The sequence below is a fragment of the Bos grunniens genome, chromosome 26, assembly GCF_055505025.1.
Source record: "Bos grunniens cultivar Pamir isolate PY7600 chromosome 26, Bosgru_T2T1.0, whole genome shotgun sequence".
NCBI classification, from domain to species: domain Eukaryota; kingdom Metazoa; phylum Chordata; class Mammalia; order Artiodactyla; family Bovidae; genus Bos; species Bos grunniens.
The window spans coordinates 42,366,077-42,392,788 of NC_141190.1; the positions used below are offsets into that span (position 1 = coordinate 42,366,077).

The window sequence follows — 26,712 nt, forward strand, 5'->3', positions numbered from 1 at the left end:
GGAAACCCTTTACATTTTGCTAACTTGTAGATGAGACTAATTCTCCTGATGTCAGCATTATCTTCCTTTTTATTTTTTTCCCTTCTAGGTCTTTCCACAGCGTCTCAGGATCATGTAACAGGTAGTCGCTTGTTTTAAACTGACATGGTAACTCCATTCCAAAAGAACCATCAGAGGAAATGCTAGGGGGTGTGCCCTGGACGGGGCACAAAGGCTGGCTTAGTGTGGGTGAGGGGCTGCCTTTGCTGCCCAAGCTACACCCGCCGCAGCCCCTCCCACGAGAAGGTGGGGCGGCCAGGACTCAGCCTGAGGATGCCCTCTGTCCTCATATGCCCCGCCCCCACCTCGCTGAAGGTCGTGGCATTAGTATGGCCAATGCCTGGAAATGCTGACTTTTTAACTAAAGCAGCAGCTGGGAAGGGGTGTGTGGATCTGCCCAGATCAGAGTAGGCAGGAGGGTGACAAGGGACTCAAAGAAAATGTGGCTCAGTCCATCTGCCCATTCTCAGCCAGCCTCCTATGGGCACAGTCCTGTAATAGGTGCCCACAACAGGTACCAGCCCATCACTGCCTGCCATGTGTAGTTCAGTTCAGTTCAGTCACTCAGTCGTGTTCAACTCTTTGTGACCCCATGGACTGCAGCACGCCAGACTTCCCTGTCCATCATCAACTCCTGGAGTTTACCCAAACTCATGTCCATTGAGTCGGTGATGCCATCCAACCATCTCATCCTCTGTCGTCCCCTTTTCCTCCTGCCTTCAATCTTTCCCAGCATTCAGGGTTTTTTCAGATGAGTCAGCTCTTCCCATCAGGTGGTCAAAGTACTGGAGTTTCAGCTTCCACATCAGTCCTTCCAATGAACACCCAGGACTGATCTCCCTTAGGATGGACTGCTTGGATCTCCTTGCAGTCCAAGGGACTCTCAAGAGTCTTCACCACCACCACAGTGCAAAAGCATCAATTCTTCAGTGCTCAGCTTTCTTTATATTCCAACTCTCACATCCGTACATGACCACTGGAAAAACCATAGCCCTGACTAGACGGACCTTTGTTGGCAAAGTAATGTGTAGAGGCTTCGGGAAACCCAGTCCCAGGGGGTTTCAGTGTCAGTCTGACGTTTGTAACCTACAAACAGCAGTCCACACTAGCTCCCTGGGCTGCCTGTGTCCCTCACCACTTCCCACCCTCCATCGTGGGAAAGACCAGGAACCTGTGAGATTCCAGGAGGGTTGCAAGGTGCTCAGGGGAGAAAGAAGAAAGTTCAGAATCTTCATAGTTTGGGGTCAAGGTCAATAAAATGTTATGCTTTCAGATTTCCTCTAAAATAATTTGATGATTCTAAGCTTTCTGCTTGTTTATGTGGTGTGCTCTTTCAAATTTATATGTTTGTGTGTGTGTATAAATTCATTGTATTAAATAATATAGTTATATTAATATGACAACCAGAATGGAAGAGTTAGATTTCACTTGTTTAATTCTTTAAAGTCCAAAACCTATAAGCTCCAGTCTGAGTAGATATTGACATGAAGGAAAGACAACCTACCCAGAAAAAGTGGTGAAAAAGCAGTTAAAGGGAGGGCCCAGTCACACCCTCCCAGAACAGTCCACACCACCCCCGTTGCCTTTGTCTTCAGTTCCTCAGACCCTCAGATCCTCAAAGTCACCCCTTCCCCACCACGTACAGCTCCATCTCTGTCTCTGCCTCTCTTCCCCAAACCCTCAAGCCGATCAGCTCCACCTGTCTCCCAGCAAGTGAGACCTTCCACTTTAGAAAGAGTCAACAGGACAGAGATAATATTTTCCCCATTGGATGACAGAGGGAGGAGGGCAGGGAGCTCTCGCATCAGTGCGTTCTGTTGCTGCTGCTGCTGCTGCTGCTAAGTCGCTTCAGTTGTGTCCAACCCTGTGCGACCCCATAGACAGCAAGCCCACCAGGCTCCTCTGGGATTCTCCAGGCAAGAATACTTGAGTGGGTTGCCATTTCCTTCTCGAATGCATTCTGACCCATCACAATTAGACTGAATAGGCTCTCCTTCCCAGAAGATGCTTAGGCTACAGATCTATTTATTCAGACTACAGCCTGACTCCACCAGGTCCTTAGTGGGATGACGTAAGTGACGCCATGGGGACATATCCTGACATCCTTTTGCTTGCTGTTTCAGGAGAAAGGAACTCTTGTGGAGGGGTCATTTCTAGTCTCTCTGGCTCATTTTCCAGTCCACTGTATCCAGAAAACTACCCAACAGACATCCAGTGCGTGTGGGAGATCCACGTGGATAAGAAGTTCCGCATAGAACTCATGATTCCAACTCTGAAGTAAGAAAACAACTCTTTACAAGAAGTGCATGCATGCTATGTCACCTCAGTCATGTCCGACTCTTTGTGACCCCATGGACTATAGCCCACCAGGCTTCTCTGTCCATGGGATTCTCCAGGCAAGGATACTGGAATGGGTTGCCAAGCCCTCCTCCAGGGGGTCTTCTGAACCCAGGGATCAAACCCATGTCTCTTAAGTCTCCAGAATTGGCAGGCAGGTTCTTTATCACTAGCACCACCTGGGAAGCCCCCTTTAAGAGTCTACCTAAATAAGAATATTGCCTTGAAAAATTCAATAAGTGGTTTAATTCACGTATTTGACTTAACGTTACTATGAGGAGTTTTTTTAATTTATTTTAAAAAATTGTCCTTTTCAGCTTTGCCCTCATTGTACACTGGGTACCAGTATTTATCCTCTTAGACTTTTTCTTTAATCTGAGTTTTAAGCAAACAGTAAAAGGCTTTACCTACACACGCTTTAGGCGACTACTCCAGCCATGAGCCCTGCATCCTGTATATGTTGGCTTAAAATGAAGTGAGATGGTAGTCATTGCTTCATCTCCGACATAAACTCTTCCAAGTCACTGCCATTCTTTTATTATCAGTTCATAAAATAAAAACTGACATTTTTAGTGTGCTCAGGCTCTGTACTGTGTATTCTGTATTCTTTGTCACATTACAGCGTCACTATAGCCCTAATAAAGATGTCCTTATCATCCCAGTTAAAGACTAAGAAGCTGAGACTCAGAGAGGTTACTCACCAAAGGCCAAGCTTCTAGGTCCATTGGATGTCAAAGGCCCCGCTCTTCACCAGTGTACAGAGCTGTAAGGAGAATCTGTGCAAAGCCCTTCTCCTTGTTGACTATGACACGCACCATGCAACAAACACAGCAATACTGTGAAATGCTATGAAAGCCCCCCTTTCACATGCACTCCACTGTTGCCCAGCCCATGGACTCAGACATGGCCTATCACGAAGAATATTCTATTATCTTTGTCAACTGAAACCCTAAAGACACAGCCCACAATGAGGTGAGAACCTTGAACCCACACCTCTAAAACCTATCATGTTATCAGTTATCCATTTCTTCAGAATCAGCCCTCGGGACTTCCCTGGTGGTCCAGTGGTTAAGCCTCTGTGCTCCCAATGCAGGGGGCCCAGGTTCAATCCCTGGCTGGGGAACTATAAGATCCCACGTGCCATGTGGCGGGGCCAACAACAGCAACAACAGCCAATCAGCCCTCATACACATCCCTGTGAATAATTACAAAGCGCAAATACTGTTCCACATGCTGACATTGTTTTTATTTCAGAATCAAGTTTTTCCTCCCTAAGAATTTGGGTATGAAGAATGTTGTGAAATACAGAGTTAGGAAAATTGGGCTGTGATGTCACTTACATGTTGATCAGTTGGGATGACTTTATTGTTAAGATTTTATGTGTGGTGTACATTTGCATCTCCCGAGGTTTCGTGTAAGTTGTGATTGGCTAAAATCAGTATGATTTCTAAGTTTCTATTACTGAGTTGCGGCCATAAACCTCACACATTCTTCAGAAAGAGATAAAAGAAGTTTTGCTAATAAGGCATCTGAGGTTAACTGACATTTTATGTATTAATATGCAATTCAAAGTATAATCCAAATGGTTAATTCTGTGTGTGTCATATTTTTCAAGCTTTAAGATCTAGGAAGCCCTGGGACTTCCCTGGTGGCCCAGTGGTTAACAATCTGCTTCCATTGCAGGGGGCACAGATTTGATCCCTGATCAGGGGAACTAAGATCCAGCATGTCACATAGCCCAACCAAAAGATAAATAAACAAAAATAAACCTAAGTAAGCAATTTAAAAAAAAATCTAGGAAGCCCTAACCAGCTGTTAAGCCTCCGCTGTGATTCCCCTAGACTGGAAGATATCCTTGGATGCCCGTACGACTCAGTCGAAATCTTCGATGGCCCCAGGATCGCCTCACTCTCCATGGGGAAGTTCTGTGCCTCAGCGGCTGTGATGTTTTTCTCCTCCTCTGACATCCTGACTGTGGTGTTCCGAAGTGATTCCAGGATCACCAACACTGGCTTTTATGCTCTGTTCAATGCGATACCCCAGGGCAGAAGAGAGTCAGGTAGGAAGCTTCAAGTAGGCTTTTGGCCTTGAAAAAAAAAGAATAGTTTTCTAATTTAAGGGATTCTCCTATTAGCAGAAGCATGGGCTTCAGTTTTAAAAGCTCCCCTACAATTAGCAGAAAGGCCCTGCTGTATCACTGCTAGCTTTTTCCACTAAGAGGGTCTCGTGGGCAATTGAAGTAAAGCAGTGATGGGCTTCCCAGGTGGCGCTAGTGGTAAAGAACCCAACTGCCAATGCAGGAGATGCAGGTTCCATCCCTGAGTCAGGAAGATCCCCTGGAGGAGGAAATGGCAACCCACTCCAGTATTCTTGCCTGAAAAATTCCATGGACAGAGGAGCCTGGCAGGCTAAAGGCCATGGGGTCGCAAAGAGTCAGCCACAACTGAGCGACTGAGCGTATGTTGAGCCTATATGTGAATGGGCAGGCAGCTCCTCTCCACGGCTGCCTCAGTCACAGCCCACCGCCCGGGACCTGTTACTGTCCAGGGTGCTGAAAGGTAAAGTCTGACTTTCAAGAATCCTCCTCCCTCCACCAGATGGCTCACTTTACATCTTGCCTCCTTTGAACCCTAGACTCACCACATTAGAGGCTTCAGTTCAGTTCAGTCGCTCAGTCATATCCAACTCTTTGAGACTCCATGAATCGCAGCACGCCAGGCCTCCCTGTCCATCACCAACTCCTGGAGTTTACTCAAACTCATGTCCATTGAGTCGGTGGTGCCATCCAGCCATCTCATCCTCTGTTGTCCCCTTCTCCTCTTGCCCCCAATCCCTCCCAGCATCAGAGTCTTTTCCAATGAGTCAACTCTTCTCATGAGATGGCCAAAGTATTAGAGTTTCAGCTTCAGCATCAGTCCTTCCAGTGAACACCCAGGACTGATCGCCTTTAGAATGGACTGGTTGGATCTCCTTGCAGTCCAAGGGACTCTCAAGAGTCTTCTCCAACACCACAGTTCAAAAGCATCAATTCTTCAGTGCTCAGCTTTCTTCACAGTCCAACTCTCACATCCATACATGACCACTGGAAAAACCACAGCCTTGACTAGATGCTTGGGGACTCCTTAATGGATAGACCCTATAGCTCATCATTCCAGAGCCAGGTCCAGTTTGCACCCAAAAAAATACTTACTGCCAGTTGTGGGGCCACAGTAACTCAGGTCGCTAGGAATTCAAGTAGAAACTTCCAGTTTGTATTTTAAGGTTGGGGGGTGGGGGGCAGGGAGGGTGTTTCTGAATGAGGGAATTCCTTATGTATTTGACCTTCCAAAGGCATGTGTGAGATCTTGCCCTGGGGAGGCTAAGTAAAGTCCAGGAGTTGAAATCCAGACCATTCGTTGACTCAGGATCATCATGTATTAATCCAATAGTATTCACTAAGGTCCTACTGTGTGCCAGGCCCAAGTAGAAGTGCTGGGGACGCAGCCGACAGTACAGTGCCCTCCCCATGTAGTTTACGGTAGGGTGGGTATGGGTGAGTGGGGGAGGATCAAGACACAGCAAACAAGCAAGTAACCAAGATGGTGTGGGGGTGATGATAAGGTTGGGAACACAGAGCCACGTGGGATGGAGGAGCTGCTACCGTGGACTGAAAGGGGATGGACAGCCTTGCTGAGCAGGCCATATGTGAGGAGTGACCATAAAGGGGCATTCCAGGCAGAGAAGAGCGATGCATAGACTCTCAGGGAGGAAAGAGTTGGACATGTCAAAGAAACTGAGAGAAGGCAGAGCCTGTGAGCTCAGTAAGGGAAGAATGTCCCCAGGTGTCACCAGGGGACAGCAGGTGATTCCAGCGGGACACAGCCTGTCAACCCAGAAAGAGCTGGTCCCTTTGGGCTTTATGGAGTCATAGACTCCCTTGTGGCCAGGTGCCTTCAGGGGATTAAATCTACACTTATCCAAACACTTGTCCAGGACATGCCCAGAGAAGTAGCCAGGAGCCCATTGCCCCAGGAACCCAGCTTTGTGACCCAGAGAAGCACACAGCAAGATCTGCAGGACCCGAGGTGTATCGGGGCCGAGCACTGTGCTTCGTGCACGTGCTGTTGTTGACTTGGCACCCCATTTTACAGATGAGGAAACTGAGGCCCAGGGAGATGATTTGCCAAAGGTTACACAACTAGGGAGCAGGAGAGCTGGAATCTAAACCCACCTCTCTCATGTATTACAGACTCAAGACAGCCTTAATAAGGCTTCATTCTTGCATTTATTTGACTTAGCTGCAAATATGGGAGCTAGAAATCCTTCCTACTGAAAACTACCTAAACTCAAAGGTAAAATCTTATTTTGTTTGGAAGATGAGCCAGAGCTGCAGATGGTGGGCAGTTCTGAACAGTGCTCGGGACGTGTGGAAATCCTGCACCAGGGAGCCTGGGGCACTGTGTGTGACGACCTGTGGGACCTGAACAAAGCCAGGGTCATGTGCTGGCAACTGGGGTGTGGTCGGGCCATCACTGCTCCGGGAAAGACCCACTTCAGCCCGGGCTCTGGAGACATCCTCCTGGACAACCTGCAGAGTTTGGGGATCGAGAGCCACCTTGGCCAGTGTCCCAGTTCTGGCTGGTCAGACCCCAACTGCGGTCACCATGAGGATGCTGGCGTCGTCTGCTCAGCTACCTGTCTCTCTCTTCCAGGGGCAGGTTTTTTCTGATCTTTCAGCAGCTCAGATAGAGGAAGGTGCGCACAGAGCAGGGCTGGTGACCTGGCAGAAGGTGTCAAGGAATGCCGAGAACTAGGCTCTCCTGGGAACACACACTCCAGGGCCACATATTTGTCAGGGGGTGTTTTCTGCAGCTCCTCTCAGGTCTGGAGCTGTTTACCAAACATGCCCTTTCTTGCTTGTGTAACAGGAAACCTGCCTGCTTGGGACCTGCCCACACTGGAAAACCAGCACTTGTCCTGATATAATTTAACTCAGATGTCCTAAATCTATCTTTTTTTAATGCATGCAGATGCAGGGGACTGGGCTCCAGACGTGACTCCTGCACCCCCAGGTAGGTCTAACCCTGCATTTCCAATATCTCTGCAAAGTAAATAAGAAATCTAACCTCTTTCAGAGATCTAGGTTCAATCCCTGGATCTGGAAGATCCCCTGGAGAAAGGAATGGCAGCCCACTCCAGTATTCTTGCCTGGAGAATTCTATGGAGAGAGGAGTCGGGGGGGGGGGGGAGCTACAGTCCTTGAGGTTGCAAAGAATCAGACATAACTGAGCAACTAACATGCACAACCTCTTTCAGCATCCAGACACAGGTGGACAGTGACCTAGACACTGGAATCACCCAGGGAGCTTTAAAATTTTATGATACTCAGGCTGCACCCCAGACCAGTCACATCAGAACCTCTGGGTCTCACCCAGTCATTGGTGATATTTAAAACTTCCTGTGAAATTGCAGTGTGTGGCCAAGGCTGAGAGCCAGTGGCTTGTATGATAAGCTGAGAGTCACATTGCCCAAATGAAATAGCATCCGACACTCTCCTCTCTGGACGGCAGATCAGGGAGGGGCAGGAGGGACTGAAAGAGGATGTTCCATCACAGTGGCGGAGCAGAGGGCTGATCTGGAGTAGAGGAGGTGGGAAGGTCTACCTCTCAAGAACACGAGTTAGAGAATGAAAGTGTGCAGGTAAACAAAGATGCACTGAATGTCGAACTCTCCCAGTGGGTCAAAAGCAGATTGGGCGTGAGAAGCATAAACAATTAGGGCTCCTCTGTGGGCCTCCTGGCTTAGCCAACAGCAGGGATAGAGGAAGGTACACCTTCTTCAGGTAGACTACTCAAAACCCATGTGATCCGCACCCCCCCCACACTGGAGACTCCAGCTGAATCAGAGCCTCCAGCACTCGCCTGCCTCTGCAGAACAAGTTCTTAGCTGCCATCTTCCCTGATCACTGGCACCCTGGGCCCCAGCCAGCCTCCTCCCAGCCTTACCCAGTGACTGCTGCCACCCTCAGCCCTCCGTGGGAGCCTGGGTTGGGGAAGGTCAGGGGCGCACCTCACAGTGTTTGGGGGCCAGGCAAGGTGACTGGCAGCTGCCCCAATCCTGGGCTGGTGCCACTGTGGCGCATGTGGAAGGACACTTGGTGGGGGCCTCTTTTCCTCCAGTCCAGGTCCCGCGGGCATCCCAGGTGGAAGACACCATCCCTTGGAGGCTGCCCTTCTGGGGTGGGTTGCAGAGGTGGGCCCGTGGGAAGGGGCCTGTCTTACTTCCTTGGACTCTGTCCAACCTGCCTTTCCCCACCACGGCTCTCAGCTTCCCAGGTTTTGTCCCTTGGCATTTTGGCACCTGATAAATGTCTGCAGGGACAGTGGCATGTTCACGAGCCCAGTGCTGTGACTGTGGGTGATGCCTCATGACTGGTCACTCTAAGGACAGCCCTTAGGTTGGTGGACCCAGCACAGAAGAGAAAACAAATCACATGACTGCATTGTCTGTGATTTTGTGGTGAATCACCGAAAGAAGGGGAGAAGCTACATCTCAGTCGGGGAGCAAAGAGAAATGAGTGTGTCCACACCATGTATTGAGACTCAAGACTAGTAGCAGCTTCATTCATTTGCACTTAAGTAGAAGGTCATGTCATTGGGTGAAGCTCTTTCCTGATTTTCTTTGGTTTTGATTTTTGCAGCTGCTGTTCCCCAGGTGTCTGTCCTACCAGGTAACTCTCTTGCATTGGAAGTATAACCCCTATAAGGATAGAATGATGATTGTTGTTCAGTCACTAAGTCATGTCCAACTCTTCGATCCAATGGACTGCAGCATGCCAGGCTTCCCTGTCCTTCACTGTCTCCCGGAGTTTACTCAAACTCATGTCCATTGAGTCAGTGATGCCATACAACCATTTCTTTGCATGTTGATGTATGGCAAAACCAATACAATATTGTATAGTAAAAAATAAAATAAAATATAAAAAAACAACAATTTCTTCTACTTTTATGAATTAGAATTGTGGTGATAATTCATAAAAGTAGAATAGACATCCACTGTCCTGGTTGCATGAGGGAGAGGAAGTGGGGGATGGAGCCCTCCCAAATGGGTGGATTGTCTGCATCTCAGTTGAGCTGATTTGCATGACAGGAAGCTAGGACAGGATTAATGAAGTGTTTGACACCCCACAGCTGCCATGTATGTATCCAATCCATTTCCAGCCTCACCTACAATCTTAGGGTCCTGCCTACCCATCACACATCTTTCCTCCACCCTCACCCCCACCCCTTGGGGGTACGACCACACTCCAGCCAAGCCACGGCTATGTCTACACCAGCATGATCCCTTCCCATTTTGTGATTCACTCTTAAGCTTGGTGGGATTCTGGATTCTATACCTGGGAAAAGATAAGGTACCTGTCTGAAGACTCCAGTCATGGGTCTCTTCATCCTGTTTTCACAGGAGGAAGTAGCTCCTGTGGGGGTGTCATTTCAAGTCTGTCAGGATCCTTCTCCAGTCCCCGGTACCCAACCAATTACCCCACTGACGTGGAGTGTGTCTGGGTGATCCACCTGGCCGAGAAGTTCCGAGTAGACCTGACGATCCCCAGCCTGAAGTAAGAGTTGTGTCTTTCTCTGCTTCAAGAGCCGGTTTGGATTTGAATCTGTGCTTTCCCCAAGAGGTTGCCTTTCCAAGTGCCTGAGTCATTAGCTGCTATAACAAAAATTTAATAGACTGGGTGTCTTAATAAACAAAAGAAGTTTATTTTCTGTAGTGGCCCCATTGTGTAATGGTTAGCACTCTGGACTTTGAATCCAGTGATCAGAGTTCAAATCTCTGTGGGACATAACTATCTTTTGGGCTTCCCTGGTGGCTCAGATGGTAAAGAATCTGCCTGCAGTGTGGGAGACCTGGCCTCGATTGGGTCAGGAAGATCCCCTGGAGAAGAGACTGGCAACCCACTCCAGTATTCTTGCCTGGAGAATTCCAGGGACAGAGGAGCCTGGAGGACCGTGAAGTTGCATAAGTTGGACACCATTGAGTAACTAGATGACGTGACATGACGAACAAAAATATAATAGATTGGGTGTCTTAATAAACGACAGAAGTTTGTTTCTCACAGTTGTGCAGGCTGGCAAGTCCTAGATAAGTATACCAGCAGGTTCAGTGTCTCGTGAGGACCTGTTCCCAGGCTCATAGATGGCTGTCTTTCACTGCGACTTCAGGTGAGAGAGGGGACCTGGAGCTTTCTCAGCCTCTTTATAAGGGCACTAATCCCATCATGAGGGCTCTGCCCTAACAACCTAGTCACTGCCCAAAGTCCCCACCTCCTAAGACTATTACTATTGAAGGTTAAGTTTCAAAAAATGAATTTTGAGGGGACACAAACCTTCTGCCTACAGCACCATCTGACAAATCCTTTCACATGTTAGGTGAAAACTGGTCTGGTCATCTGAGCTTAAGGAGTTTTTTTTTAATTCTTTTTTCAGATTGTATTTTTTTATTAATTTATTTATTTTAATTGGAGGCTAATTACTTTACAATATTGTGGAGGTTTTTGCCGTACATTGACATGAATCAGCCATGGGTGTACATGTGTCCCCCATCCCAATCCCACTCCCACCTCCCTCCACATCCCATCCCTCTGGATCATCCCAGTGCACTGGCTTTGAGTGCCCTGTTTCATGCATCAAACTTGGACTGGTGATCTATTTCACGTATGATAATATACATGTTTCAATGATATTCTCTCAAATCACCCTAACCTCACCTTCTCCCACAGTGTCCAAAAGTCTGTTCTTTATATCTGTGTCTCTTTTGCTGTCTCGCATATAGTGTCGTTGTTCAGTTCAATTTAGTTCAGTCGCTCAGTCGTGTCTGACTCTTTGCAACCCCATGGACTGCTTCACGCCAGGCTTCCCTGTCCATCACCAACTCCCAGAGTTTACACAAACTCATGTCCATTGAGTCAGTGATGCCATCCAACCATCTCATCCTCTGTCATCCCCTTCTCCTCCTGCCTTCCATCTTTCCCAACAGCCTTGAGTAGTGTCAATAGAAAACAGCCTACAAAATTTAAAAAATTTATTCAGTTTGGTTCAGTTCAGTCGCTCAGTCATGTCCCCACGGACTTTGCAACCCCATGGACTGCAACACGCCAGGCCTCCCTGTCCATCACCAACTCCTGAAGTTTACTCAAGCTCATGTCCATTGAGTCAGTGATGCCATCCAACCATCTCATCCTCTGTTGGCCCCTTCTCCTCCTGCCTTCAATCTTTCCGAGCATCAGTGTCTTTTCAAAATGAGTCAGTTATTCACATCAGGTGGCCAAAGTATTCGAATTTCAGCTTCAGCATCAGTCCCTCCAATGAACATTCAGGACTGATTTCCTTTAGGATGGACTGGTTGGATCTCCTTGCTGTCCAAGGGACTCTCAAGAGTCTTCTCCAACACCACAGTTCAAAAGCATCAATTCTTCGGCACTCAGCTTTCTTTATAGTCCAGCTGTTGTTACCATATTTCTAAATTCCATCAGATCAGATCAGATCAGTCGCTCAGTCGTGTCTGACTCTTTGTGACCCCATGAATCGCAGCACGCCAGGCCTCCCTGTCCAACACCAACTCCCGGAGTTCACTGACACTCACGTCCATCGAGTCAGTGATGCCATCCAGCCATCTCATCCTCTGTCTTCCCCTTCTCCTCCTGCCCCCAATCCCTCCCAGTATCAGAGTCTTTTCCAATGAGTCAACTCTTGGCATGAGGTGGCCAAAGTACTAGAGTTTCAGCTTTAGCATCATTCCTTCCAAAGAAATCCCAGGGCTGATCTCCTTCAGAATGGACTGGTTGGATCTCCTTGCAGTCCAAGGGACTCTCAAGAGTCTTCTCAAACACCACAGTTCAAAAGCATCAATTCTTCGGTGCTCAGCCTTCTTCACAATCCAACTCTCACATCCATACATGACCACAGGAAAAACCATAGCCTTGACTAGATGGACCTTTGTTGGCAAAGTAATGTCTCTGCTTTTGAATATGCTATCTAGGTTGGTCATAAGGGTGTTTTTCTTTCTGACTTACTTCACTCTGTATAATAGGTTCCAATATCACTTAAGGAGTTTTAATCACTGAGCTCAACTTCCCGTGCAGTTGGAGAAGACCCCATGAGCATCCCTGAGGCCATCATGGAGGGAACCCCAGCTGGGGTGACCCACACAAGGACCCCACCCCTCCACTCTCAGCCAGCTCCGTTTGGGACACAGCCTCTTCCTCTGGCTGAACCCCAGTCTGTTCATCGTCATTACCTTTTCTGACCTTTATTCTTCCGCCTGGTGCTACGCACAGTAGATCATCTTCCTCTTCCCTCCGAAAATGTCTATCCTGTTCCTACTAAGACTTTTCTTTTGCATATTAAATAGCCTGAGTTCATTCGTTCCTCATATTCCCCCTTGGTGGGGGAGCTGAAATAGACCAGGAAAGACAAGAGACTGGCTGACCTGGACCAGTCCCAACAAGGAGTGGGACAAAAGGGCAGACTCAGGCAGCATCAGAGGGGTCAAGTCCATGAGGGAGATGTGTGGTTGGAAGGAGATGCAGGGGTGACTGCAGTTTCTGGCTGCATGTGATTCAAAAATTTGACTTCATGTATAACATTCTGGCAGATTTCCTTGGGGAGCTTAACTCTGCCTTCACCTCCTCAGCTTAGAGGACGTCTACGGGTGCCCTTACGACTTCATCGAAGTGTTCGATGGACAGCAGGTTGCCTCGCTCTCCTTGGGCAGATTTTGTGCTGGAACCGAGCTCACATTCCACTCTTCTTCAAACATCCTGACCACGGTGTTCAGGAGCGACTCCAGGATCACAAACACGGGGTTCTACGCCATGTACAGCGCCATCCAGCAGGACAAAAGGGAGAGCGGTGGGTATCCTAACTTGGACTTCAGGGGGATGTCCTGTCTAATGTGCACCCTTTCCCTTTAAGAGAGGAGATGCTTTTGTAAATCTGACCTGTGGGTTCCACCCGCATTACTGACATCTGAGTGACATCACTCTGACACTGACAGCCCCCAGATCACCCCTCCCCCTGCTCTGTCCCTCAATGTCATCTTCCTCCACCAAGATGTCCCCCTAAAGAGATAGAGAGCCGAGTCTCACGTCTTGCCATGGCCGTGCGTGTTGAGGGAGGGCCCATGACAACAGCCTCTTCTTCTCCAAAGGAAGCAGAAATGCAGTAAGGCAGATCTTTCTAGAACAAAGCCGTCTCAAACTACAACTGCCAACCCACCTGCTTCCAGCTGAGTTCAATACAGAAACCATCCAGAATACTTCCTATACAAGATAGGAAGATGATTACAGAGCTCTCAGCAGATAATGCTGAGGGTGACTGTGCAACTTATCCCTCAGTCAGGGGACTTCGGAGAGTATAAAAAGGACTCTGAAATAATTGCCAGTAGTAGTGTTAGTCGCTCAGTCATGTTCGACTCTTTGTGACCCCATGGACTGTAGCCCCCCAGGCTCCTCTGCCCATGGGATTCTCCAGGCAAGAATACCTGGGTGGGTTGCCATTTCCTTCTCCAGGGAATCGTCTCCACCCAGGGATCCAACCCAGGTCTCCCACATTGCAGGCAGATTCAACAGGTATTAATTGACCTTCCCCAGTCATAAACCAGGAAGCTATGACAAACCTAGACAGCCTATTAAAAAGCAGAGACATCACTTTGCCAACAAAGGTCCGTCCATAGAGACAATGGTTTTTCCAGTATTCATGTATGGATGTGAGAGTTGGACCACAAAGAAGGCTGAGTGCAGAAGAATTGATGCTTTTGAATTGTGGTGCTGGAGAAGATGCTTGAAAGTCCCTTGGACAGCAAGGAGATCCAACCAGTCCATCTTAAAGGAGATCAGTCCTGAATATTCACTGGAAGGACTGATACGGAAGTGGAAGCTCCAATACTTTGGCCACCTGATGTGAAGAGCTGACTGATTGGAAAAGACTCTGGTGCTGGAAAAGATTGAAGGCAAAAGAGGGGGTGGCAGAGGATGAGATAATTAGCATCACCAATTCAATGGACATGAATCTGAGTAACCATCGGAAGATAGTGGAGGAACCTGGCGTGCTGCAGTCCATGAGGTCACAAAGAGTTGGCGGCAACTTAGTGACTGAACAGTTCCTGGCACATCAGGACATAGGGTCTCCCTATCTAGAGTCCAGCAGCTGAATATGCAGAAAGGTGCCCATAGGAGAATGTCAGAGATCCTCTCTTGGGCAGAAGGTTCCAGAGAGATGGGGCACAGCCCCGCAGCTCAGGAGACTCTGCTTTCCCGTCCCCAGGTGAGTCCCTGAGGCTGGGGAATGGCAGTCACAGATGTGAGGGTCGGGTGGAGGTCTCCTACAACGGCACCTGGGGCACCGTGTGCGACGACAGCTGGGACCTGACGGACGCCAGGGTCGTGTGCCAGCAGCTTGGCTGTGGCGAGGCCTTGTCAGCCCCAAAGCAGAGCTACTTCGGTGGAGGCACTGGCCACATCATCCTGGACAACGTGCAGTGCGTGGGGAATGAGGCCAAGGTGTGGCAGTGCCCCCACAGCGGCTGGTTCTCCCACAACTGCGGGCACCATGAGGACGCAGGCGTCGTCTGCTCAGGTGAGCCCCCAGGACACGGCACACCTTGGTGGGGGGGAATCTCACCCCAGCAGCCTCTGGGAAGGGGCGTGACTTGGGAGTAATTGGAGCTGTGGGCTCCAAGCCATCTTTTTAAGTCAGTTTGCTGAAGAGGTAGTTTGCTTTCTCTTGAATTGTTGTGCTTGTAAAATGCTCAAATGAAGTGAAAGTCGCTCAGTTGTATCTATTTGTGACCCCTTGGACTATATATTAGCCCATGGAATTCTCCAGGCTGGAATACTGGAGTAGGTAGCCTTTCCCTTCTTCAGGGGATCTTCCCAACCCAGGGGTCAAACCCAGGTCTCCCGCACTGCAGGCAGATTCTTTACCAGCTGAGCCACAAGGGAAGACAGAAAATGCTCAAAGTCCCACCTTAAAAGCTCTGGTGAGGAACTTTCCTTGGGGTCTTGTGGTTAAGGCTCCATGCTTCCAGTGCAAGGGGTATGAGTTTGATCCCTAGTTAGGGAACTAAGATCCCATCTGCTGTATGGCAAAAAAATAGTCATCATAGATCACTCATATTTTTTAAAGAAAGCTTCAGTGGTTAAATAGAGGGTTATATTACCAGGGTTTTGGAAAAGACCCTGATGCTGGGAAAGAATGGAGGCAGGGGAAGAAGGGGACCACAGAGGATGAGATGGTTGGATGGCATCACTGACTCGATGGACATAAGTTTGAGCAAGCTCCAGGAGATGGTGAAGGACAGAGAAGCCTGGCATGCTGCAGTCTATGGAGTCAAAGAGTTGGATACAACCTAGCAACTGACCAACAACAGCAACGTGTCCAGTGAGTCAGTGATGCTATCTAACCATCTCATCCTCTGCCGCCGTCTCCTCCTTTCACTTTCGATCTTTCCCAGCATCGTGGTCTTTTCCAAGACCTTGATGGATTTAGTGCTACACTCCTAGCTGCCCAGAACAGAATACGTTTGATAAAAAAAAAAAAAAAAAAAAAACAGGCAAATAAAAATTTTAAAAAGCCTGATTTCCTTTTGTGTGACTGTCTTAATCCATCTCTTATTCTCTCTTCTGTCCTGGAACAGACATTGATGGCAACCCCAAATGTTTTCACTTCCAAACATTTTAACCCATTGCCAGGTCCCCAGTATGAGTGAATCCTAGCTACTTTTTCATCCTGTAATTGGGACACCATCTGATTAAATTATTTCTTGTTAAGTAACAAGAGCAAGGCAGTCCATCAGCGTTGGCAAAATGGAGGGGCTTGGGGGCGGGGGGGCATCAGAGGGTGAGAGGAGAAAGAGGTAGGAGGGAAGGAAAATTCAGATTCACCAGAAATGCAGTCTCTGGTCACTGGGATTTCCTGAATTGGTGTTCGCATGCAGTGGGGTGGAGTCGCTGTAGGGGTTGGGTTGGTAACTGCCTGCAGTGGTGATCATGCAGAGCAAGGAAACAGAAACCCAGGGTCAGCTCTCGACAAGTTGTATCAAGCTACACTTGTCTGCATACTTGTCCAGACACCCAGCCTCTCGTAGCAAGGGTGTATCCCTGTCCGCTACCGCACAGAGCAGTCACAGATCTGCACATGGACGTTTTTGAGTACTTTAAAGGAGTTTTCTGAATAAAAGTCCTTGCTTACAGTATCATTTTTTTTCTCTGTATTTTCACAGGCTCGACTGATGACAGCTCCCCTACAGGTACTTCAGCTGTATTTAAAGGTTTCTTGTGATTTTATGTTTGCTTTGTTTTCAATTGTAGAATTTGAAGCAACCAAATGAATGCTCTTGCTTCCTTTTACATATGAGAAGCTCCAGCACAGAAAACCCGTTAGAAAAGCCACTTCAAAGCCAGTATTTCAGCCACAAAGTGGATGCTTTAAGTAACTGTGGTCTTGACTTCAGCTAGGGTTTGGACATAACACAACAAAGCGTCTCCCAACACAGCTGCTCTGTGAGCACAAAGTCACGTTGCACTGAACAGGGAGCCTTTGGCTTGCATCGTCTTTGCTCCCTTTTCATTAAAACACGTGCTCAGACCTGTCAGTGCACATGGGTTCACAAAGCCCTCTCAACCTTGTGTCCTGATCATTTCTCCTCACAAAAACAGTATAAACTCGGGACTTTCCTGGCAGTCCAGTGGGGAAGACTCCACGCTTCCAATCAGGGTTCAATACCTGGTCAGGGAGTTAAGATCCCACATACTGTACACATGGCAAAGAACACACACACACACACACACACACACACACACACTATAAGCTTGAGAGGACACAGGAAATGATCTTATCTAACAAAGAGCAACCTGGGAAACTCCAAGAGCCTCCAAAGCTATTTTTTTTTTCATAGTTACTAGCAAAAGCAGCTCTAGAACAAGTCCTCCTTATTCTGTTCCTAGCCCCTCTTGATCCCTCTAAAAACACCAGCAGAGGTTGGTGCCTCCTTCTGATGGGGTTTCTTTACTGTTTCTCGCAGATGAAAATATCCATTGTGGCGGTTTGCTGACAAGTAATTCGGGCTCATTCTCCAGCCCCTGGTATCCTAAAAAATACCCCACAAATGTGGTGTGTGCCTGGGACATACAAGTGGATAGCAGGGCGCGTGTCAAACTTACCTTCGAAGTGATAAAGTGAGTACATAGCTCCTGCTTTTACTCTGCTCTTGACTTGATTACACTGCCTGCTACCACCACCACCACACCCCACCCTCGCCAAAAAGTCCAGCTTTCATATTCAGTTCCAAAAGTAAGGAAGGCCTTGGAGACCCATCCAGTAATACTGATCAAAAAAGGTTTTTTAATTTTATGTATTTATTCATTTTGGCAGTGCTGGATCTTCGTTGCTGTGTGGGCTTTCCTCCAGGTGCAGCGAGGGGGCTGCTCTTCGTTGCAATGTGCAGGCTTCTCACAGTGGTGGCTTCTCTCGTGGAGCACAGGCTCTAGGGTACACGGGCTCAAGTAGTTGTGCCCGGGTTTAGTTGCCCCTCGGTTTGTGAGGTCTTCCCAGACCAGGGATCAAACTCGTGTCCCTTGCTTTGGCAGGTGGATTCCTAACCACTAGACCACCAGGGAAGTCCCCAGATCAAAATTTAAACATGTAGATCTTTTAACCCAGCAATTCCAGTTCCAGGAAATTGGTCCACAGATAAAATCTCGTGTGCACTGAGAAAAATCTTGGCTTCTTATAGTAGCACTAGGTTGGAAGCAGTCTTATTGCCCACCATAGGGGGTCAGTTAAATAGATTTGGTACATCTATCTATTGCTGTCACACAGTTCAGTTCAGTCATGTCCGACTCTGTGACCCCATGGACTGCAGCACGCCAGGCCTCCCTATCCATCACTGACTCCCAGAGCTTGCTCAAATTCATGTGCATCGAGTTGATGATGCCATCCAAACATCTCATCCTCTGTCATCCCCTTCTCTTCCTTCCTTCAGTCTTTCCCAGCAACAGGGTCCTTTCCAATGAGTCAGTTCTTCACATCAGGTAGCCAAAGTACTGGAGCTTCAGCTTCATCCTCAGTCCTTCCAATGTATATTCAGAGTTGATTTCCTTTAGGATGGACTGGTTGGATCTCCTTGCAGTCCAAGGGACTCTCAAGAATCTTCTCCAATGCCGCAGTTCAAAAGCATCAATTCTTCAGTGCTCAGCTTTCTTTACGGTCCAACTCTCACATTTATTCATGACTAATGAAAAAATCATAGCTTTGACTAGACAAACCTTTGTTGGCAAAGTAATGTCTCTGCTTTTTAATATGTTGTCTACGTTGGTCACAGCTTTTCTTCCAAGGAGCAAGTGTCTTTTAATTCCATGGGTGCAGTCACCATCTGCAGTGATTTTGGAGCCTAAGAAAATAAAGTCTGCCAACTGTTTCCATTGTTTCCCCATTTATTTGACATGAAGTGATGGGACTGGATTTTAAGCCAGCTTTTTCACTCACCTCTTTCACTTTCATCAAGAGGCTCTTTAGTTCCTCTTCACTTTCTGCCATACAGGTGGTGTCATCTGCATGTCTGAGGTTATTGATATTTCTCCCAGCAATCCTGATTGCTGTCTCACACGTAGGGTATATTGCTATGGAATGATCTGTAAGATCGTGGCCAGTAGTACAGGGACTGACATTATGCATAAACCATCTCTGGAAGGAAACAAATAGAAACTGTTCATTGGCGCTGTTTGTGGGAAGGGGACTAGTCGGAACTGGAAGAAAAGTTGCTTTTAACCATGTGCCCACCATTACCACTTAAACTGTATTTCTTACGCTTGTAATGCATATTCAGAAAATACAATTGAATGAAAACTTCAAAAAATTAGAAGATTTTTAGAGTTGGGAAGATATGCACTGCCTGCACCGATGGGGTTACGGCTTCCTCCATCCTGTTTGAAGAGATGCAGGTTTCAGGCAGCTCTTCTAGAGTGGAACAATCTTGGTGGTGCCTCCTGGGGGAAAATCCGTGGCTAGATCTGAACGCTGTCATGACTTCACAGATTGGAAAACTTCTACAACTGTCCGTATGACTTCATTGAAATCTTTGATGGCCCACAAAGTGAATCTTCTTCGCTGGGGAGGTTCTGTTCCAGCACAACCCCAGTATTTACCTCCTCGGCAAATCGCCTGACCGTGGTCTTCCAGAGCGACGCCATTGTCACCAATGTTGGCTTTTCTGCATCCTATGAGGCTGTCCTGCAAGATGAGAACAACACTGGTGGGTTCTCGGATCATCGTAGCCCCTGGCCCTGCCTGGCAATGACAGGAAGGGCGGATGACTGACTCTGGTCAGGGAAAGGGGTCCCGAGTGTACCCTCCAGATCTGGCTAGAGAGTGGTTGAACGCCCAGTGCTGCCATGAAACCACACGTCCACACACATCTGACGACAGAGCACGTGACCCCGGGTGAGAGGGTGCGTGGCTGATGCTGTCCCCGAGCCTTTGCACTCAGAACGCCTGCCTAGACGATGTGGGTCCTGACTAGGGCAACAGCAGCCAGGTCCCCAAGCTTTGTGCTTCCCACATCACACAGGGAGCTTGGGAACCTCCTTTGGGCTCTGTGAGCAGGCAGTCCTGTCTGGGAAAGAGCTTTAAAAAGCATGTTGTCATTGTTTTGTTTTGTCACTAAGTTGTGTCCAACTCTTTTGCAAACTCATAGACTGTAGCCTGCCAAGCTCCTTTGTCCATGGGATTTCTGTCAAAAATACTGGAGTGGGTTGCCGTTTCCTCCTCCAGAGGATCTTCCCAACCCAGGGATCCAACCTGTGTGTCCTGCATAGCAGGCGGATTTCTTTATCGCTGAGCCACCTGGGAAGCCCTCAAAAAAGCCTACGCCACCCCAAATCACATTGACCAGAACCATGAAACCCAAAGTACCTTTGTAGGCTCTTTAACCCACCTCAGTCCCTTACTAGAATGAGAAGGGAGCCCTGGGAAGCTTGTCAGCTCAGAGGAGAGGCACAGAACTCCCTCGAAGGCAGAGCAGTGACCCGGGCACGTCTGTTTCCTAGACGCGATGCTCAGGCTGGCCGACGGCAGCCAGCCTTGCGAGGGCCGCGTGGAACTGCACTTCAACGGCAGCTGGGGGACCGTGTGTGATGACAGCTGGGACCTGCAGGACGCCGAGGTGGTGTGCCGGCAGCTGAGCTGCGGCGGAGCAGTGTCAGCCCCCGGGAGGGCAAGATTCGGCCGAGGCCTGGGCCCCATCGCCCTGGACGATGTGAGATGTGTGGGGACTGAAGCCAGGCTGTGGCAGTGTCTGCACGGCGGCTGGTTCTCCCACAACTGTGGCCACCACGAGGATGCTGGCGTCGTCTGCTCAGGTGAGCCTGATGCTGGGGCCCGGGGTGGGCAATACGACATTCCTGCTCCATGAGTCTTCACCCAAGTGTACTTAGAGCCATGAGGAAGTCCTGGATGGTCCCTGTTTCCCAAGCTTCAGCCCTGCATGGTCCCCGTCATGTGCCACCCACGGTGGTTGTTGTTGTTGTAGTCGCTAAGTCATGTGTGACTCTTTATGACCCTGTGGACTGTAGCACAACGGGCTTCTCTGTCCTCCACTATCTCCTGGAGTTTGCTCAAATTCATATCCATTGAGTCGATGATGTACCTAACCATCCTATCCTCTGCCACCCCCTTCTCCTTTTGCCTTCAATCTTTCCCAGCATCGGGGTCTTTTCCAGTGAGTCAGCTCTTTGGATCAGGCACCCAAAGTATTGGAGCTTCAACTTCAGCATCAATCCTTCCAATGAATATTGATGATTGATTTCCTTTGACTGGTTTGGTCTCCTTGTAGTCCAAGGGACTCACAAGAGTCTTCTCCAGCACCACAATTCAAAAGCATCAATTCCTTGGTGCTCAACCTTCTTTATGGTCCAACTCTCACCACATCCACACATAACTACTGGAAGAAACAGAGCTTTGACTATACAGATCTTGGGAAAGTGATGTCTCTGTTTTTTAATACGCCGTCTAGGTTTGTCATAGCTTTTCTTCCAAGAGCAAGTGTCTTTTAATTTCATGGGTGCAGTTACAGTCTGCAGTGATTTTGGAACCCCAAAAAGAAAATCTGCCACTGTTTCCATTTTTTCCCCTTCTATTTGCCATAAGGTGATGGGACCAGATGCCATGATCTTAGTTTTTTGAATGTTGAGTTTCAAACCAGCTTTTTCACTCTCCTCTTCACCCCCATAAAGAGGCTTTTTAGTTCCTTTTCACTTTCTGCCATTAGAGTGGTGTCATCTGCATATCTAAGGTTGTTGATATTTCTCCCAGCAATCTTGATTCCAGCTTGATATCTGAGGTTGTTGATATTTCTCCCAGCAATCTTGATTCCAGCTTGTGATTAATCCAGCCCGGCATTTCACATTATGTACCCACAGTTGAGTTTTCTTAATGCTTTCCTTTATATCAACTCTTCTCTCTTCACTTAAGTGAATTCATTTTACAAGGAAAATTTATATCATCACAATATGGAGGGTCAGGATCACTTGCCATGAATAGAAAATACATAGGAATAAATACAGCAGCAATAAAACAAAGTTAAAATGGTTAAAAATAAATAGTGAACTACCTAACCAATTCACAACCACCTACATCTGAAAATATCCTTAAGCAGAACAGAACTAAATGCAAGCTTTTATATTTTAATTCAATGAATGCATGACTCTGAAAATAGAAGTCATGTAACCTCAGATTTTCTGGCCCCCCACCAGTGATGGGTGATGCCTTGGGAATGGTCTCTCGGTTCAGACCCTCACCCGCACCAGTTTCACAGGTAACCAGGGATGCTCTGAGAGTCACAGAGCTGGGAGCCCAGCTCCTCACCCAGCATTCTTACTCCTCAGTTGTATCCCAGTTGAGCCTCTGCAGATAAATTCAGTACTTGGAGTCAAAAGCCCCCCCTTTATCTCCACATCCTTCTGGCTTTGGCTGGCAAGAGGCAAACTGGTTCATCAGCTAGACTGGCAGCAACCACCTGAGACAGGAGGAAAGAACAAGCAGGGGGTGAAAGGCCTGAAAGGTTCTGAGAGGAGGAGAGAAGTGAAGAGCAGAATCAGTGCTCTCAGCAAAGCAGGAGCCATAGCATCAGAGGACAAGGCTGGGGACCTATGGGGCAGGAAGGTTTGGAGCAAGAGCCCTGGGTACCCAGGAGGTGGTGGAGGGGGGCGCAGAGGGGCCTGACCCAGCTCCACCACCCACTCTGGGGACCGTCTGCTCCTTCCCAGCGCTGACCTTGCCAGTGTATGTCCTTGAGACAAACGTGGTTCTGCCCTTTGCAGACTGACGTTTAGTCTGGGAGGCAAGACCACACCCAGGAAGAATTACAAAACCAAACCAACTGGCAAGATAGGTGCTCCACACAAGTCGACCGCCCCTATGGCCTTTGTTTGCTACCCGCCCGCCCACCACCAAAATCCACAAAAATGACATTGCAGTTTCCGGCAATGGGACAGAAATAAAGTAGGACATATGGACATTGTAGCCATGGCAACTCAGGGCCATTCTCAGATGCCCAGATGGGGTACAGTTTCTTCCCCAAAGAAGACATACACCTCATTGCTTCAAACAAGCAAATCTACCCCCTTGAATTTAAGAAGAATCAAGGGATGTAATCTGATTTACATGTCTCTTGATTTACGTCTCTCGTAGCCTCCCTGCCTTACTCAACACCGTCAGCGGCTGTGGGCCACCCAACTTCAGGTAATTGCAGTTGTTCTGAACTAAGTGGCTATAACTTGCCTTGGCAAAGTCACCATGGGAGATAGGGTTGTGATTCAAGGACCAGATGACCTGAGTTTGTTCCCCTGGCTTCACCTTCACCAGCAGTGGGACCTTGAGCAAATCCCTGAACCTCTCCATGCCTCGGTTTCCTCTTCTGGCTAAGGATGAGAAGGAAAATCATAGCATTGGTATCGTAAAGCCAGGCTGGGGTTCACTGGATCTCTCTACATAGAGTAGGGGGCTGCTTGCTGTGTGGGGCTCGCCAGTCAGATGTCAGCTATCTTCTTAACCCCACTTCCATCTCCCTGTCTTCTCACCCACTCCCTTCCATCACCCTGCAGGGCGTTGCGTCTGAAATTGCCTTCTGCTTGACAGAACTGTAAATGAAGGAGCCAAAATCACCACTCCTTAAGTCTTTCCCTGACTCTGATTGGCCCAGTCATTGTCACATTTTGAATTAGGTCAGCTCCTTTTCCATAGTCTTTAAGAATAAAATATAATGTGCTGAGAAGAGTTAGAAAAAAAGAGAAGTGAACCCTAGCCTTTAATGAGCACTAGAGTAGGTTATACTGAAGAGCAGTGATCCCCAAAGGATGCTGGTTGACTTTAAAATATATCTACTGTTTGTTCATCTATCAACCCCTCTACTCCATGATTTTATTTTCTTGAGCTTGTATGAGTTGGCTTGTACCTTTCCAGACACACCAGTTGGTGTGTTCTCCCCACAGAGAAAGGACTTGGGAAGGCAATCGAGTTAGAAACTAGATAATCTACAAGCCAGGGAGCCCTCCCCACTCAAGCTTTGACTGAGAGTTAAATATGTTTGACACTTAAAGAGGTTGTTGTATAATTTTTTCTTTCACGTTCTGTCTGTCCTTAGCGTCTTTTCCAGTGCCAACAGAGGTGCCCACATCAACAGGTAATCTTTCCCATTTCTTCAACTGCCTTCCCTTTCACAGTTTTAGGTCAGAAAAGCTCCAGCATTACCATGGGAGAAAATGTCCCTGCAGAAAGCACCTTCCTCCTCAGCCTCAGGCCGTACACATGGCTGCTGTTGAAGGAAGGGCTGATGAAGTCCAGGTTCACCTAGAAAATCCGCCTTTGGAAAGGGAGAGGAAAGAGGCTGGGAGATGCAAGGATGGCTTGTGGGAACCGGAGTGGAAGCCAGCAAGGCTGGAATGGGAGTACCTGGCTGACCCCACATCTCCACCCAGTCCTGCTGTGAGCTTCCCTCAGCTGTGTTCTGAACATATCCAACCTCTACTCTTTTTTGTAACGCTGCCCTTTGACCGTGGGGAGCGGCCTGTGATGACTGCCCTTTATACTTCCCAGAGCATCATTGCATGCGGTGACACCTGATCCTGGGGATGATGTACATGCAAATTATTGTTCTTGTCACTTGATCAGTGTGTACAAGGCTCTCAGAGAATCTTACACACACACACACACACACGTCCACACAACAGTTAGTGTGTGCCTGATAGCTTCTCATGAAAAGTCCAACAAACCCTGTGAGTGCCAGAGACCAAGATGTCACAGCAAGAAGGGGCAGCTGTGCGGGGAGGCAGGGCTCTGGAGCAGCTGGCTAAGGAGCAAACCATTTCTTAGTCAGCTGTAATGCTGAAAAAACACAAAGTAATACCCAGGGCAAACTTAAAATGAAGAGGGGCAGTAGATTTGTTCTCATCCATGGTCAGTGCCCAAATTCCAAGAGATATGGACTCTTCCAGTGGCCTCTCTGCACAAGCCTTGATGGGTGTCATTGTTTGGATTGTCCACCAAGGTCTGGGCCTGCGGCTGGCTGATGGGTCAAACCGGTGTGAGGGCCGAGTGGAAGTCTGCCATGCCGACACCTGGGGCACCGTGTGTGACGACAGCTGGTCCATCGAGGATGCCCACGTGGTCTGCAAGCAGCTTGGCTGTGGCCGGGCCGTGTCTGCCCTCCCGGGGGCCAGATTCAGCCCCGGGGCAGGCAGCATTCTCTTGGATGATGTCAACTGCACAGGCAGTGAGTCTTCCCTGGCACAGTGCCCTCACAGCGGCTGGTTCACCCACAACTGCGGGCACCATGAAGACGCTGGTGTCGTCTGCTCAGGTGAGCACAGGTGTCTTCTGGGCCAGGCGCAGAGCTGCCCAGGCCAAGCCTGGAATTTTCACATTGAGTCTGGAATTCCTCCATGCCTTCAACCTTTCACTGTACTCCAGATGGCAGATTTCTATTCTAACTCTGAAAAATATGCCAGCTGCTTAATATATGGGAGGACACCATCCAGCTTGAGTGTCTGCAAAGATTAATCAGTTGTAAAATAAAGAAACTAATAGTACTTATTTCATAAAGCTGATGGGTGGATTAAGTGAAACATTCCGTGTAGAATACGTAGTCAAGCATATAACACATTGTCAATGTACAAAAAGAATCCTGCCAGTGCAGGAAACCTGCGTTCGATTCCTGGGTCCAGAAGATCCCCAGGAGGAGGAAATGGCAACCCACTTCAGTATTCTTGCCTGGGAAATCTCATGGGGAGAGGAGCCTGGCGGGCTACAGTTCAGTGGGTTGCAAACAGTTGGACATAACTTAGTGACTAAACACACACAAAAACACAAATGTGCAAAAACTTTAGTTATTTTACTGTTGGCGGTGGTATTTTGGTTGCCAAGGCAAACTCTGTCTGAATCACTAGCTCAGAGATTTTAGCCAGGTGAGACAGCCCACAGCTGGCTGTGAAAACCCAGAGGCACAGCCCTGGATGCTTCAGGACAGTTGTTTCCCAGGCCTGTTGAGCAGCATGCTAACTGAGACTGTGATCTTTGAACCACTCCACCACCCTGGCTTCTGTTAATCCATCCTCCTGTTTCCTTTATCTCTGCAGATTCGGCAGCTGCTGGGAATCCAGGTACTTGTGCGCTCACATCCATTTTACTTGCTGATTGGTGACTAGCCATCTGGTGCAGGGTCCCCACGCTGGTCTTCCTTCCCAGTCTTAACTTAACCATGATGCTCTGAGGTCCTGACCCTTCCACCCTCCCAGAATGTGAAGCTGCCCCCAGTTCCGTGGGGGCCCTGCTTTGTACCCAGAAGGGAGGCTGTCCTGGGTGTTAGCATGCTGATATGTCATTGCTTCTGCATGTGAGAGCTGCACTTCGGTGAGACTCTGAGACACTAGTTCTTGACCCAGAACGGTGGCTCATGCTGCAGAGGCCATGGGGGCCAGAGACAGGAAGGTCTGGGGGCAGGTGGGCCTGGGTAGGAGCGGCTTCTCCCCTGGGAACACCCCTACCTGGGGCCTGGGATGCTGCCCCTGAATTCAGTGGCACTAACAAGATGCCCCCATCCTAGGGATCCATATCTGCATGATCCCAAAGTGAAAGTGAAAGTCGCTCAGTCCTGTCCGACTCTTTGCAACCCCATGGACTATATAGAGTCCATGAAATTCTCCAGGCCAGAATACTGGAGTGGGTAGCCTTTCCCCAGGAGATCTTCCCAACCCAGGGATCGAACCCAGGTCTCCTGCATTGCAGGCGGATTCTTCACCAGCTG

At 48.5% G+C, this 26,712-nt stretch overlaps 1 protein-coding gene across 1 annotated transcript in view; it reads left to right on the forward strand.

The window, feature by feature from the left end:
- Window positions 1-26,712, forward strand: part of LOC147344470 (scavenger receptor cysteine-rich domain-containing protein DMBT1-like) — a 100,131-nt gene that overhangs the window by 45,945 nt on the left and 27,474 nt on the right. Inside the window, 14 exon segments of the mRNA XM_086378085.1 lie at window positions 89-121; window positions 2,163-2,316; window positions 4,218-4,435; window positions 6,732-7,073; window positions 9,056-9,085; window positions 9,817-9,970; window positions 13,051-13,268; window positions 14,682-15,072; window positions 16,486-16,559; window positions 16,639-16,665; window positions 17,440-17,593; window positions 19,451-19,668; window positions 20,462-20,773; window positions 24,055-24,093. Coding sequence (XP_086234211.1) covers window positions 89-121; window positions 2,163-2,316; window positions 4,218-4,435; window positions 6,732-7,073; window positions 9,056-9,085; window positions 9,817-9,970; window positions 13,051-13,268; window positions 14,682-15,072; window positions 16,486-16,559; window positions 16,639-16,665; window positions 17,440-17,593; window positions 19,451-19,668; window positions 20,462-20,773; window positions 24,055-24,093 — 2,364 coding nt within the window.